The 14,468-nt window shown below is 41.6% G+C and overlaps 1 protein-coding gene across 2 annotated transcripts in view; it reads right to left on the minus strand.

Annotated features, from left to right (window-relative positions):
* The window catches only part of LOC120829217 (immunoglobulin superfamily member 21), a 29,236-nt gene that overhangs the window by 8,969 nt on the left and 5,799 nt on the right, over positions 1-14,468 (minus strand). Inside the window, exons 2-6 of one of the 2 annotated variants that reach the window (XM_078094633.1) lie at positions 8,377-8,489; positions 6,942-7,063; positions 6,716-6,834; positions 6,056-6,171; positions 4,450-4,963 (exon numbers count right to left, since the gene is read on the minus strand). In XM_078094633.1, the coding sequence (XP_077950759.1) occupies positions 4,450-4,963; positions 6,056-6,171; positions 6,716-6,834; positions 6,942-7,063; positions 8,377-8,489 (984 nt within the window). Of the gene's footprint in view, positions 1-4,449; positions 4,964-6,055; positions 6,172-6,715; positions 6,835-6,941; positions 7,064-8,364; positions 8,490-14,468 lie in introns of both variants that reach the window. The other variant, XM_078094629.1, reaches the window with a different exon arrangement.

The following is a 14,468-nucleotide window of genomic DNA, read 5'->3' on the forward strand; positions in this document are numbered from 1 at the left end:
CTGTGGATGGTGGTTCTATCTGATGGTGGTTGCCCCTGCAGTGGTCCTGCTGTGCGCCTGGCTTACTACTCACAATTACTTGAATAATTTCTATCATAGGAATTAAATGTATTATACATTGTTCAATCTGTAAACATGGCATCCATTGTAGTCTGTCCATCCCGGGAGTGGGAGCTCTCCTCTGACGTTCTCCCTAAGGTTTCTTCCCTTTTTTTCCCTCTTGAAAGGGTTTTTTCATTTTTTGGGGAGTTTTTCCTGTGCCGATGTGTGGGTTTCGGGACAGAGTATGTCGTATGTGTACATCCTGTAAAGCCCTGAGGCAAATTTGTAATTTGCGATTTTGGGCTATACAAAATAAAAATAAAAATTATTGAAGAAAACTTGCTTCCGACCAGGTTAGGTTCACAGGTTCAGTTACCATAGTGACTGACCCTGAGGTTTAGTTACCTCCCTTTCTGAAACAGACAACCCAGAGTTTCCCTCATCTCAGGGTTAACAAACTCTTGAGTTTCCACTACACCTGCTTCCTGAAACGGACCCCAGGCGTATACAACCAACCAACTAACCCGAGGCGGCACCGTGTCTCTAAACCAATCATATTGTTGCTGTTAAACCTTTAACAGGGTGCTCTCATAATAAGCAGCTAACATATCAACAATCAGGTCAAACTCCACGAGGCGAAGCTATAAACCGGGTAGCATTATCCTGCTTCTCCAGAGTGTGATGCTAAATAGCGTCGAGAGGTAACGCTCAGCGGTGTTTATAGTAGCTGTAAATGACCACTAGCAGTGGTTGATTTTATGTGACTTTTATTTTGACATCATACTATCTGCTCACGTGATTAATCGCTCGCGCTCATGCTCACGCTCACGCTCACATTTGTTCAATAGAAGACACGAGAAGCCACGTTACAAGACAATGCAGGTTTAGAGCCAGAGATTTAAAAATATCACTGTAACCTTAACTAAAGTGTTCTTTGAAGTGCTATATCATTCAGTGTTTTGATTAGCTTTGGCAGTAAACGTTTGAGAAAGACTTAAGTTGCTAGCTAGCTCTCTAACGTCTAAATTAAGCTAATGGCGGCGGACTTCCCTGGATTACCACTTTATAGCACCCTTTGATATGCGGAGCAAGGTATGTGGTTCATTGTAATTGTATTTCATGTAAATTCATTTCATATAATGACTGTTGCCTGCTATGGTGTTATCCATGTATGCTAAAGTGCATTTGTCAAAGGATTATTTTGGATTATCTGGCTAAATTGCCTTTGTTATTTCCCTTTTTAGTTTTCAAGGTGCTGGTGTTGGTGCTATGCACACTCGTCTGAATTAAAGTACACCCGTCTGGAAACACTCCCAAGCCTGTTTATTCCAAGTTGAAGGGATGCTACAGTAGCCATATGGTTGAGCACGTAGTTTGGCACAGACCGAGACGTGATTTGCGCTGTAACTGTAAGGAGACAGGAGCTGACTCCCACATGGCTCTGGATGGCGATCTCAGGGCAAACTACGGCAGTGATATAATCTACCAGTACCGGGGAGCTGGTCAAGGAATGCCACCTCGTGCATAAAGGAATAATTCCCTATTGAACGGCTCTGGTGGGTTGATGAAATTGCTGCTCCAGGTCGCCGGTGGCATTCAACCACGGTGCGGCAGTCCGTATCGTAGGTCGGGTCATCCAGCTCTACGTTGCACGTCAGCAGCACGTATAACACAACAGTTATAGCAGCAACTAGCGGTACCTGGGCATGAGGTCCGAATGTTAACCTACATTTATTTAATTTTTTTGCAGCATGTTATCAGAGGTTGAGAAGAAGCTATTTGGCAGGCACATCTCTCGTGAGGACGGCTGTTTCCGGTGCGGCTAGATGGGCATGGCAGCTTCAGCCGGAATAGATCTGTGGACAGGTGTCGTACTGACTGAGCGTCAAAGTGTTCCATAGCGTATTGTTGCAGTTAGTTTACCTTGTTCCTAATGATTTTATGATTCATTTTTTTATTATTGTATACATGCGGCATATTTTCATGTTTTGTTCTTGGTTACAAATGCCTAACATTTTGTCTTAAAGGCATCTAATAAATCCAACCACTATGACCGAAATGAGTTTGGTTGTCTTTCTTTAATTTGTGGGGAATCAAATGCAAAAGTATACGGTTATAAGTAAACAGTAACATTCTGGTATTTATAACAAAAACAGTAATCGTATGGTAACAAACTGCAATCCAATATACAACATCATACCGTATATTACGGTAGGGCACTGTAAATAAAACAGTAAGTTACTAGCGCCGACTGACAGTAAATGGCAGTTAATTCACAGTAAAATTGGTTCAAGTTTATGGTAACATACAGTAATCCATTTTACGGTAACAGTGTAAAAACCATTTACGGTATTATACTGTTAAACTGTAAATTCCTTGCTGCCAGTAATAATTTATGATGAAATTCTTTAGAGTCTATTAACAAATGCTGAGTGCTGATGAGTTTTGTGCAAGCAATTTAAGGTCGCGATTCTTGTCCCAAAGATGTCAGGCTTCATTCAGTGATTGAAACTGAAAGTTTTACAGTACCGACATTGAATGCTCCGCGCGAGCTGTGCTGTAAACACGGAACTTTTCCTTGGCATGAAACGGCAAATAATCAACCCAGTGCATGAAGCTGTTGTAGCCTATTTTATTCATGCAATATAGTCAGTACAGGCGCACGCCGACAGTCGCGCCTCTGCCGCTGTTGTGTGTTATATTCATTGACAGCCCTACGCTGGGCGGCCCCGCCCTTGCAGTCAATGCGTGCAGGAAGCCTGACAGTGAGCGGAACAGTGAGTGCGCTCTGATTGCGTGCTTTTTTAATGAAGTACAGGGTACTAAAAATATTCAAAATCGTATCGTTTTCAATGTAAGTGTACCGCGGTACCTTTCTAGTATCGGTACACCGTGCAACCTTCAGTATGTCAGCCACAGGTCTGCTCGCTCTCGTTTAAAGATTGTTCTCTGCATTTATGCCAGACCCTCCAGCAATTACGCTCTGACCGTTTTCCTATTTCTGAATCTGCACGTTATAACTAATTCTTTGCCTCTGTGTTGGAAAACCGCCCCGGCCTTGTGTCCCAGACCACAAGATCTGCTTCCACCTTGCTCGATTTGGGAGCTGACGCGTCCTTATGGATGAGGGTCTAGTTAGGGTTGCCACCTTAAATACAGAAAAACAATGATGACCACAGGCCCAATTTGCCTATGTTTAAATCACAACTTAAACATGTTTTCATAAAAATAGATTGATACATGGACATTACAAAAGTGATGCACTCACTCTATAACTCAAGTGGTCATATTGTCATAGCTGTGTATTATGCAGATATGATGATATTAAGCATAGGACATGTTTGAATGTGAGGAACTTGAGATGAACTATATTTTATTAGCATATTAAATTAACAGATCCATAACTTAAAATTAAAAGTATCTTTGAAAAAAAAAATATTGCAGGATACTTGCAAAGGATCTTCGATGACACTATATTTTTATTATTAAATATATATTAATATATATCTCTTATTAAAATAATGCTTATGTGTCTGACTGTACACCTTAACCGTAATAAATAAATCATACCATTACATTATTTCTTAACAAATAGGAAGCCTTTGCAATCTAACGTAATCAAAATTATCGAGGCAATTAAAAACTGTCAATACACTATTTGCCTCAGGAGATGATTGAGGTATGAAAAACTGGGAGACGATGCGTTGACTTCTGTAAACTTTAGCATAAAGGGAATGTTTCTCTCCCGAGGGATGCTGTCGCACATCTAACAGGCTACCGTGTGCCACAGAGAACAACCTGGAACTCAACGCTCTGAAGATGGTTGTGGATTTCAGGAAGAACGTCCCAGCGGAGTGGTAATAAATGTTTCCTGAAATTGTGCAATTGGCTTGATATTCATTTCCGCTGACTCACTACAGCCAAGTATTCGATTACTCCCACTCCCGTCGGTACTTTTGCATCCACAAACACATTCAAGTAGCAGGTCCTGTCTACTTGGTGCATCGCCTGCTTCGCTCCCACCGGAATACCCCAAAGGCCCCCTGTTCAGAAAAGAAGGGTTTTTCCTCCAGTGCAGAGTAACACCCGGCTGGGGATTCTGACTAAGTAGTCACCAGAAGAACTTCTGGTTCTGTCATACTGCGTCACCCAAAAAATAAATAGTAAGTTATTGGTCTACGTTCATATATAGTTCCAGTAAAAGTTTGGACACATTTTCTTATTCAATTAAAGTGTGTCCAAATCTTCCACTGATACTGTACAGTATATGAAAAGGTTTGAATTATATTTCGAGTCTCAGCAACATACTGTGTTTTTATCCCCACTGCACTGGGAGTGGAGCAAGAGAAGAGACCATTCAGACCTGAATAATTCCGCTCAGCCAGAGTAAGTTGGTGCATGACTCACCCAGTGTGACCTCGGCCTGCATGGGCATGGACAGAGCAGGGTGGTTGACCTCACAGCTGAACAGAGCCTCGTTGTCTAGCTGGGGGTTGAGGCTCCAGGTCAGCATGGCTCTCACCTCCATGGTACCATCACCTGCTGCCTGCTGCCCGTGCTGGAAGTAGTAGAGTGGATCGCTGCTCTGGACCCAGCGAGGAAACTCCCGGCTCACTACAGTCTCGGGGATCACCTCAGTGGTCGTCTCGGGATCGAACTCGAACGATTGCTCCAAGCCTGTTTCGGGGCCATCTTGCCCCAGCCGAGCCAGTTTCCCCTCTTGCTCCAGAAGGGACAGGGACTTCTGGAGTTTAGTGTCATCAAGGTCTCGACTGGTGAGCCCCCCGGAACTCCAATACCCCACTTGAGTCCTGTCCCGGCTCTTTCTGAGACCTGGGCCCTTACTTCGGTCTTCCACTGAAGAGAAAGACTGGGCAGTTGGCACCACATCAATAAGCTCACCATCCCGCTTGAAGTACACCTGAAAGGCAAGGACAAAGACAGGTCAGCCCAGCATGAACACAGAACCTAAATTTGGAATGTTTTCTGTGTATTCTCAATTAAGAAGGTAAGAAAACGTAGGAGCTGAATAGTTGGTGGATGAGGACAAGGAGACCAGGCAGGTACACAGCTTGTAATTATTAATGTGTGTAAGGGTTAGTTGAAGATGCTTTACTTAAAGGAAATATGCTATTTCAGGTTGCTAAACACGGGGCTGTCAAGTCACAGCCCCGCATTTTGGTCTCGATACAAAATGTCACTCCAAGTTTTCTTGAAAACTTATCCCTGTAAACGTGTTCATGTCTTTCTTCTGAACACATATAACTACCCACAACCATGTTTGTTCTGACATATTTAATTACTCAAAACTTTACATCATGTGCGTAACATTTGAATTACATTATATGTAGATCATTATGATACGGATAAAGTAATGAAAACATTATTGATAGTCAATACACCATTTGTTTGACACTGCCTCTAGCCCATACATGTAAGGAGGTAATTTAAAGTAACTGATCATTGATATAATTTAATATTATTCATACACAGAAATACAAATGCTCCATACTTGCATACACCTGCATACACTCCTGTTGTTTCAGATATTTGTGTGTCAGTGAGCAGCTTACTGTCAGGTGCTGTGTCCTGTGATGTGACCAGAGATTTGTGCTTCCCAGCATCATTACTTACCGAAACAACAATAACATTGTTATTGCTGGGGAGAGGTGACCTTGGTTAAACAGAGGGAGATTGTTTTATCTAGATTAGGATTGGATGCAGCATTGCTTCTCTTCCTCACACTAACAATCTGGACATGCAAAACTGGTCTTCACTGGATGATCTAGCGCCTTTAAATATTTTTCTCAGGAGGTCACAAAGAGTACAAACCAGTGCTTAGCCGTGGCATGAAGCAAAGCATTTGTTTGTTTGGTGTTTAATTTGTTTGTGAGCATTAACTTTTTAAATCCAGTGGTGCTCCCAAGGTTTCATTCCTAGCATTCAGAGCACTGTCAAAATATGATTATGGGGTCCTTCAGGAGGGATGAAGAGTAAAAAGGCTCCGTCTCACCATGGGAGCTGGCTTTGCTCCAGTAACAATGCAAACCAGAGTGAAGTTCTGGGCCTCGTAGCGGCTGAAAGGAGCTGGGCTGTTGGCTGCCACCACAGAGATTGACTTGGGAGGTACTTTGGAGAAAATACAAAAGAAGACAAAACACATAGTACTTTCCATACATTGAAGGGAAATACATTATTATTATTAAAATGATGTCGTTTCATCAAAGGGTAAAGTAAAGTCACTATGCTGATGATCTTATTTACAACATATTAGATTAATTCAATTAGTTTTACAACTGACACATTTTGGGAAATATGCTGATTTGCTTTCTTTTTGAAAGGCAGATGTTCACTTTTATGATAAGTGAGTCAAAGAGCTATTGTTGTTTAGAGGACTAACTTTTCTCCATTTCTGTTCGATTCTAACTCCAAGATACTACCTGTTAATTATTGAGCTTTAGAGGGGTTGGATGGTGTTTTCTTTACCATGCTATAACACCATGCCCACAACCACCACACTGATAAATCCATCTATTACTGTTCGCTGTGGAATTTGGTACAGATAGCGATGGTGCCCATGGGATAAATCCTGGAGAATTTTTGATCCACTGACTTTTCCTCTAAGAATATGGCTTTTAAGATTCATGAGACTTCCTCAGTCATGATTACATACCGATGACAGTGAGGGTGATGCTGGTGGAGGCTAGAATCACTTTGTCTGTGGAGCGCCTGTCATAAATCCCCACATGGCACTCATAGAGACCATCATCTTCCATCTGGACTTCAGGAAGACTGTACAAAAATGACACACTCATTTCTTTATGAGAGGTTGTGGATACAATGTCTTCCAAAAGATTTATGTTGTTAAACAATGAGTACAGTAGAAGCGCCAGTCTCACCGCACAGTAGACTGATAGACCAAGTCCTCTCGTCTGTGCTTGCCCTCCATGTTGGAGAAGCTGGTGTTATACATGGCATCATAAGTGAAAATCTTCTGTCTGGCATTGCCTCCTTCAATCACCTGAAAGACAACTTTAATTAGCATCACTGACAGTGGTGGCTGGCCAATAGAGGGTAATGGGGTGTGGCCCCACATTGAGCCTACAAAAAAAAGTTATGATAAAATATTTCACAAATGGTCAATAATAGTGTTTTTAAAATATGAAATTTAACCAGTAATATTTATGAAATATATATGCCATCTAGGCTTTTCCTGTGTGCGCTGGAGCAACAGAAAAGTGGCCCACAGGAGGCAATAGAGTCTGTGAGCAGCTTAGCCAATTGCTGATTAAAGATGTAAATATGTGACACAATGTAGCCAGTCGACGTCTTCAAACTGATTCAGCCCAGGGCCAACATTGAAATGCCCCGGGACAATGCAATACGACAGCAGACTGGGGTGGAGAGGGAGCCACTCACATGGGCGTTCTGTGAAGGTTGTTACATCAGGAAGGTTTGGATTGCTGGTGGCGCTCATGCTAACGACATTTAGCTTTAACTGCATTGGTGTTGATGTAATTAACAACAGGTGCACTAGAGGGGCAACAATGAGACAACCACCAAAACGGGACTGGTTATGCATGTAGTTTCTCTTTCTTGACCTCTTTAACTGTGTGGCTTTAAAGGGAGTCACAAGGCGATTTGTTAACCCTACAGAAGTTGAACAAATTGTCCAACTCCTCTAGATAGAACATCCATGCGTGCTGTTACAAGGAGATTTGAAAAAAAAAAATGACATGTAATGTTTCTCCCAGCCCAATATCCAGAGCATGGAGGAGATTCCAGGAGACGCACAGTTACTTTAGGAGAGCTGGACAGGCCGTAAAAAAGTTTTCAAACCATCAGCAGTATTGATATCTGCTGTTTTGTACAAGGAAGAACAGGTTGAGCACTGCCCGAGCCCTACAGAATGACCTCCAGCAGGCAACTAATGTGAATGCCTGAACAATTCGAAATAGAGTGTGCACCCGGTACCATGGAGCTCCAATGGCATTTGGCATGTCCACCGCTGGCACCCTGTGCTTTTCACAGATAAGAGCAGGTTCACCCTGAGCACCTATGATAGACGTGGAAGGGTCAGGAGAAGCCAAGGAGAATGCTATGCTGCTATATATGCTAATGTAGTATGTATGTATAATATATATATATATATATATATATACACATACATACATACATACATACACAGTATTTTTTTTTTTTGTTAAGTTTTACACAAGACCATTGTTCTTGTTTATTTTCTAATAGACCAATTGAGGGCTGAAGAAGGAGAACATCGTCAAGACAGAAGTTATTAAGCAGCTGTTATTACATTAAGTTCACCTGTGTGCTCACCCGAAACCACACAATCTCTCTGAGGTTGCCGTCTGTTTGGAAGTTGCACTTGAGTGTCACTGTGTCTCCAATTACAACAGGAAGAAGAGGCTCAATGGAAACAGTTAAATAACCTGCAAAAGTGAGAACAATGTTAGACATTTGGAAATTACATTACATTCCTATTAATGGCTCCTTACAAAAAATGCTCTTTTGAATGCCTAGCTGGGTGGTTGAAGAGGCTGCCATCAGCGCGTTTTGTGATTAGTCGAGCAGATTTGTTGTCACAGCACAACAACAGCGCCACTTTACCCCTGTATCCGTATGCCACACAATGACATAAAGACAGTGGAAAAACGTATCGGACAAACTGATATATCCAGGTAATGGTAAATGGCCTGTACTTGTATAGCGCTTTTCTAGTCTTCTGACCACTCGAAGCGCTTTAACACTACACAACATCATTCACCCATTTACACCCATTCATACACTGATGACAGGAGAACCATACAGTGACACCTGCCATCGGTAACTACCATTCACACACTGTAGTCGCAGCTACAGGAGCAATGTTGGGTTAAGTGTCTTGCCCAAGGACACAACGACATGCGGGTTAGCCGGGCCTGGGATTGAACCCACAACCCTCTGATTGGAGGACGACCGTGCTCCCCACTCACCCACAGTCGCCCTATATATATATATATATATATATAAGTTCTAGCATCATTGGCTTCATTGCATTGGAGAAGGTCTATTAGGATGCCAAAATGAAGAAAAAACTGTTTCCGAACAGCTGGTTGCAGCTGACTCTGAAAAAACTCCATAAATATATATATATATATATATATATATATATATATATATATATATATATATATATATATATATGCAGTGTTTCCTGAGAAGATCGCCCAAAGGAAGCATATAGAGGTTAAATAAAATTGGTCAAAGTACAGAACCTTGTGGGACACCGTGACCAACATTGGTGGTCATCGAAAATTCACCATTTACAAGCACAAACTGGGTCCGATCCGATAAAAGGATTTAAACCAGCTGAGTCCAGTTCCTTTGATACCAATCAAATGTTCTAGTCTCTGCAACAGGATACAATGATCAATTGTGTCATATGCGGCACTGAGGTCCAGTAAGACAAGAAAAGAGATGTGAGAGGTCAGGACTTTGACTCCGGTGCAGAGCAATAAGGCAACGAAAAACTTCTTTCCAGGTTTGGAACCTTTTACTTGCAGAATAAAGTAATGCACAGGCGGACTTCACACGCTCTTGTAGAAACAAAAAAAAGGATAAGGGCCTGGCAATGAAGTAAAAAAACAAGATAACCACAAACCAACACTGGGAATACCTGACTACAAAACATGCAACTCGGGGAGGGACAAAAGATAACCTGACACGGACAAGTGGGGGGGGGACTGAGGCTTAAATACAGGTGGAGGTACTTGCAAACTAAACTCAGCTGTGGGGAGAAACGAAGGGCGAGGAACTAAATACAGGAAGTGCAGTGGATCCAAGAGACAAGTACAAGATTTAGACTTTATTTAGAAATTGTAGAAGTCAGTTGATCAAGGTTGATGGAGGAGAAGCCATCCAAGCAGGTATTAGGGCCCACTGCTGCATCCAAGGTTCCTACAACTAAGGAAAGATTGGCACTGTTTCAAAATATATGTTCTCCGTTTATGAACCCTATCAATGGATCGGTCTCTTGGCGTCTCCGCAAGCGTGGTTCTCGCACACCGCTGCTGGGCATCTTTCTCTCCAACGTGCCTCACTGGACGAACTTCAGCTGCTGGTGAGGAGAGACAGAAACAATTCTGCATCCTCCGTTTTGTGCTTCACGGAGACGTGGCTTTGTGGATCGATACCAGACTCACAGTGGACCGCGACACGGAGCTCTCTGGCAAGACGAAGGGTGGAGGAATCTGCTTCTACTCAAACACTGTTTTCCTTATTTGGAAATTTTTATTGTTTTCTGTAAACCCTTTTACTCCCCCCATGAGTTCGCTTCATCGATCCTGGCCGGTGTTTACATGCCGCCGCCGCCGCCGGGCAACGTGCAATAGTTATTGTCCGTTAACAAAGGAAATCTCAGCCATGAACTTTGTAAGTACAAACAGTAGTTTTGTGCTAATAATGACAAATTACATCTTTATCTCCTTTTTTATGGAAGAAATACTGTAAAGAGTATTTTACTGTTTTTCAAACTTACATTCAAATCATGTAAAAAAAACGGTCAAATGACTGGCAGCAGCCAAACAAAAACCATAAAATTAAGGTAAAATAACTTAATTCAAATAAAAGTGCGAAAACCATAAATTTACAGGAATTTAACAATTTTGTTAGATTCGATTTTTCCTGTAGTATTACGATGAAACAACTTTCAATAAAGGGATATCACTTAATATTATGCGCCGAAAGTGTTAATTTAAAGATTTTGTACTCACTCCCCAAACCTCCACCCGCACCCATGGGCGACCGGGCCTTTTGCTCGGCAGTCTCCCTGAGCACCTGAGTAGCAGTTCGGCCACTGGACTCTTCTTTTAAAACTGTCCTGAAAACTTTTTTATTCAAGAAGGCATTTTTCACTCTGTCTTAATTTTTTCCCCCTTATGTTTTTACTAGCTTCCACTTTGAACTATGTTTTACTCTGTGATCTGCTGATGAAGAGTGTGTTATAAATAAAATGTAGTATTATTATAATTACTATTTTCCTGGCCTCAGGCCTACTTACTCCCAAGTAATTTGTTTTTTTATTTTTGTGTTTGAAGCAATGGTTCTGAATATAAGTACTATTCCCGGCTAGAAGCCACAAGGACCTGGACTCAAAAGCAAACTCGAGGCGAGGTAGTCAGGTAAAAAAACAAGGTCTTAACTTCAAGTAGGGGTTTGGTACACAAGTAATCAGACAAGGCAGGCGGCGGCGGAGGAGGAGGAGGAGGAGGCATTAGTGGGCATCTCGCAGGTCGACCCACGAGAAGACACAGTCGCATAACAACTGGTACAGTACGAGAAGTAGGCACAGACTAAATACACAGGGAACGAGACACAGGTGGAAACAATGAGGGCGGGGCTTGCAATCACAGAGGGTGGCGGAAGGATGGTGTTTGAAACGAGAGGCAAGGTGAATGACAAAAAACACAACAGAAAACAAACAGTGATCTACTTAGAAAGTCTGGGTGTTACAGTCAACTGCTGCTACTAACATTACATTATTATTGTAGTGCCTTCCAAGAAGTCACTTCGGACGCCTCAGGGGTTTCAATATGCTGTTCTGTTCATTCCGGTATGCGCATTCTTTATCTTTGGATAAACAACTTCAACGTATAACAACAAAAGATAGACTGTCACTAAACTTATAAATAAACCAACAAATAAACCAACAAGCTAAAATTGAAAAACCATATGCCTGCTGGTGTCCACGTACCTCCAACATTCGATTCCAAACAAAACCTCCAAACTCTGTCAAGGCCTCATCCTTTGTCTTCCCCTGACCTACTAATTGGCACAGGTGTGCAACCCCAACTCCCCGTTCCAAGGCCGCAAGGTCAGGATTAGCCAGCAGGGGTCATTAAAGTAACCTCATCACAAATGGCTCCTACAATTATTATTAGTCACATTACTGTGACATGATGTCATGTAGTGTTAAAGCGCTTTGAGTAGAAAGGAAGACTAGAAAAGCGCTATACAAGTACAGTCCATTTACCATTTACTTCCTTTGTTACCTAATACATCCACTACAGCTGTTATTATTATTAGTACTCGTTTTTCCTTACACCTTATTCTGGTTATTACTCCAAGTATTTGAATTATTTCTATCGCATGCATGGGATATATTCTAAATCTTTTACGCTGTTTATTCTGTACACATCCATGCATTATGTCCATTCTGAACGATCCTCCTCTGCCGTTCTCCCTAAGGTTCTTACTTTTTTCTACTCATTGAAGAGTTTTTTTTTTGAGGGGTGAGGATTGCCGATACAGACTGTAAAGCCTTTTGTGGCAAATTTGTAATATAACATTTGGGCTTGATAGTATACAATTTAAATGACCAAAATGTATATAATTTAATGCAATTTAAATAAATCATTTAGTATTTTTCAGGTTGTGGTTTAGAACATTTGCAAAAATTATGTACCTCTATTTTGAGGAAATCTAACATGACTTTCAAACCCTCAAAGCTATATTTGAGTGGAAAAATAGGTGAAACTGCATGTTACACTTTAACCCAAAATCTTATAATAATTTATTGCTATAATTCATCTTTGGTTTTAGTGATGAAATTATCCAAACTTTCAAGAAACAAACACACTTCAAACTCCAGACACCTGAATATTTATAATGTTCTATTTCGGAGAAGATTAGCTTTAGCGCAGATGTAGATCTGATGCTGCATATTATTTATGACACTCTGGCTCTTGAGTGTCAGAGCAGCAGCTCAGCCTCAGTTGGTGCTGTACAAGCAGCAAAGCGTTAATCATTTCATCAACTTGAGGCAGCTGCCCCACAAGGCAACCCGGCAGTGAACTAAGAGCAGACCCTGACCTCTGTCTGTCTAATAAACACTCAAGCAGCTCTCTCATCTCATTGCTTAATACTGTAATCCCCCCGGGGCAACAGTATTCACACCAGGCACCACATGTATAGGTTGCTGTGCTGTGACCAGTGGGATTAAAATACAATCAATGTAAATACAATAGAGGTCTTCATCTAAAGAACTACTAGAAAAACATACATCATTTCATCACATTCGTTCTTTCATTTGTTAGGGACGTCAAAGAGCACCAAGCTGATGTAGTCTTTACTGTGTGTGTGTGTGTGTGTGTGTGTGTGTGTGTGTGTGTGTGTGCTACCCTCATGAACTGGGACTAAAACCAAAGGCACCTTGCAGAGCAGCAGGCTGCGGTGCTGGGAGGCCCTCTGATGCCCTCTGCCATCACAGTGAGCCTCACCTCCACAACACTGGTCTTTACTGCATGACGTCAGCCTGCCTACAGATTATTTTCCCATGTTTTTCCTCTTAATCCTCCCTCCAGCTTTTCATCCAGAGAGCCAGGCATTTGCACAGCTTTGGTCTTTCCATACACAGACAATGTGGCACAGCGATTAAGACATATCAGAATAACACTAAAATGATAAAAAAAAAAAAAACATCCCTTGCACAAGTGCTTTACAATGTTCTCTGTGAAGAACAGTAAGCGATCATTTAACTGACGGAAAGCATATTTTGGAATGAGATTAATGTTAGTGAAATGAGATACTGGGGACTGATATCACTGTGCCCCTCAGCTTATGTTTGGCTGTGGATTGAGGCTGCTCTTGTCCTATTTTAATGTTACAAACATGGAAAGGCCCATTCAACAGCATGGGATTCATGGTGGGCTGTGAAGTGTTGGATATTCCGTGTCTGTTATCTATGCTGGAATCTTGTTTGTCTAACTTAAGCAGCCGAGACCCTCCAATTTGAGTACATTTCTGCTCAGGTGTCAGATAAAAGACTCCCCACGCCAACACATCAGCAGCAAGTCAAAAGAGTATACAAGATTGTGCTGCGACCCGGTGCACTTAGAATGGTTGACATCAGCAAAAGCAGCTTAGTTTCTGAAATACAAAGGGTTCACCTCATGTTAATACCCGTCTTTCATCATAGAGCACACTTCTGTACTGTACCTAGCTACATCTGTATTTTGGCTAACAAGTTGCCAAACTTCAAGACCTGAAGCTGTTATGTGAAACTCATTTTACCTTCCGAATATCCAGACTTTTTTTGTAGAGCAAAAGAAAAGTCAACATTCTTCCATCCACCCTAACAAACAACAACTGAGATGTTCAGATCAATATCATATCTATATGTTAAACCCAGAACTGGATTCAGCATATGGTTAGCATAGCTAAGCATATCAAGTGGAAGCAGGTGGACTGCTGAAGTAAAATAAAAGACCCCTTCCAACACATAAAGCTCACTATATTATCTGCTTGCAGGATTGTATGTTTTTTGTAACCTGCCCGGATAAGAAAAGAAAGTGTCATTATCTGAGCTCTGTAGATCTTCACCCTTTTTGTTAGTGTATATGTGTCTTACTTTGTTTGATGGATCTCATCTC

Source organism: Gasterosteus aculeatus, chromosome 2 (genome assembly GCF_964276395.1).
Source record: "Gasterosteus aculeatus chromosome 2, fGasAcu3.hap1.1, whole genome shotgun sequence".
In the NCBI taxonomy this organism is placed as follows: Eukaryota; Metazoa; Chordata; class Actinopteri; order Perciformes; family Gasterosteidae; genus Gasterosteus; species Gasterosteus aculeatus.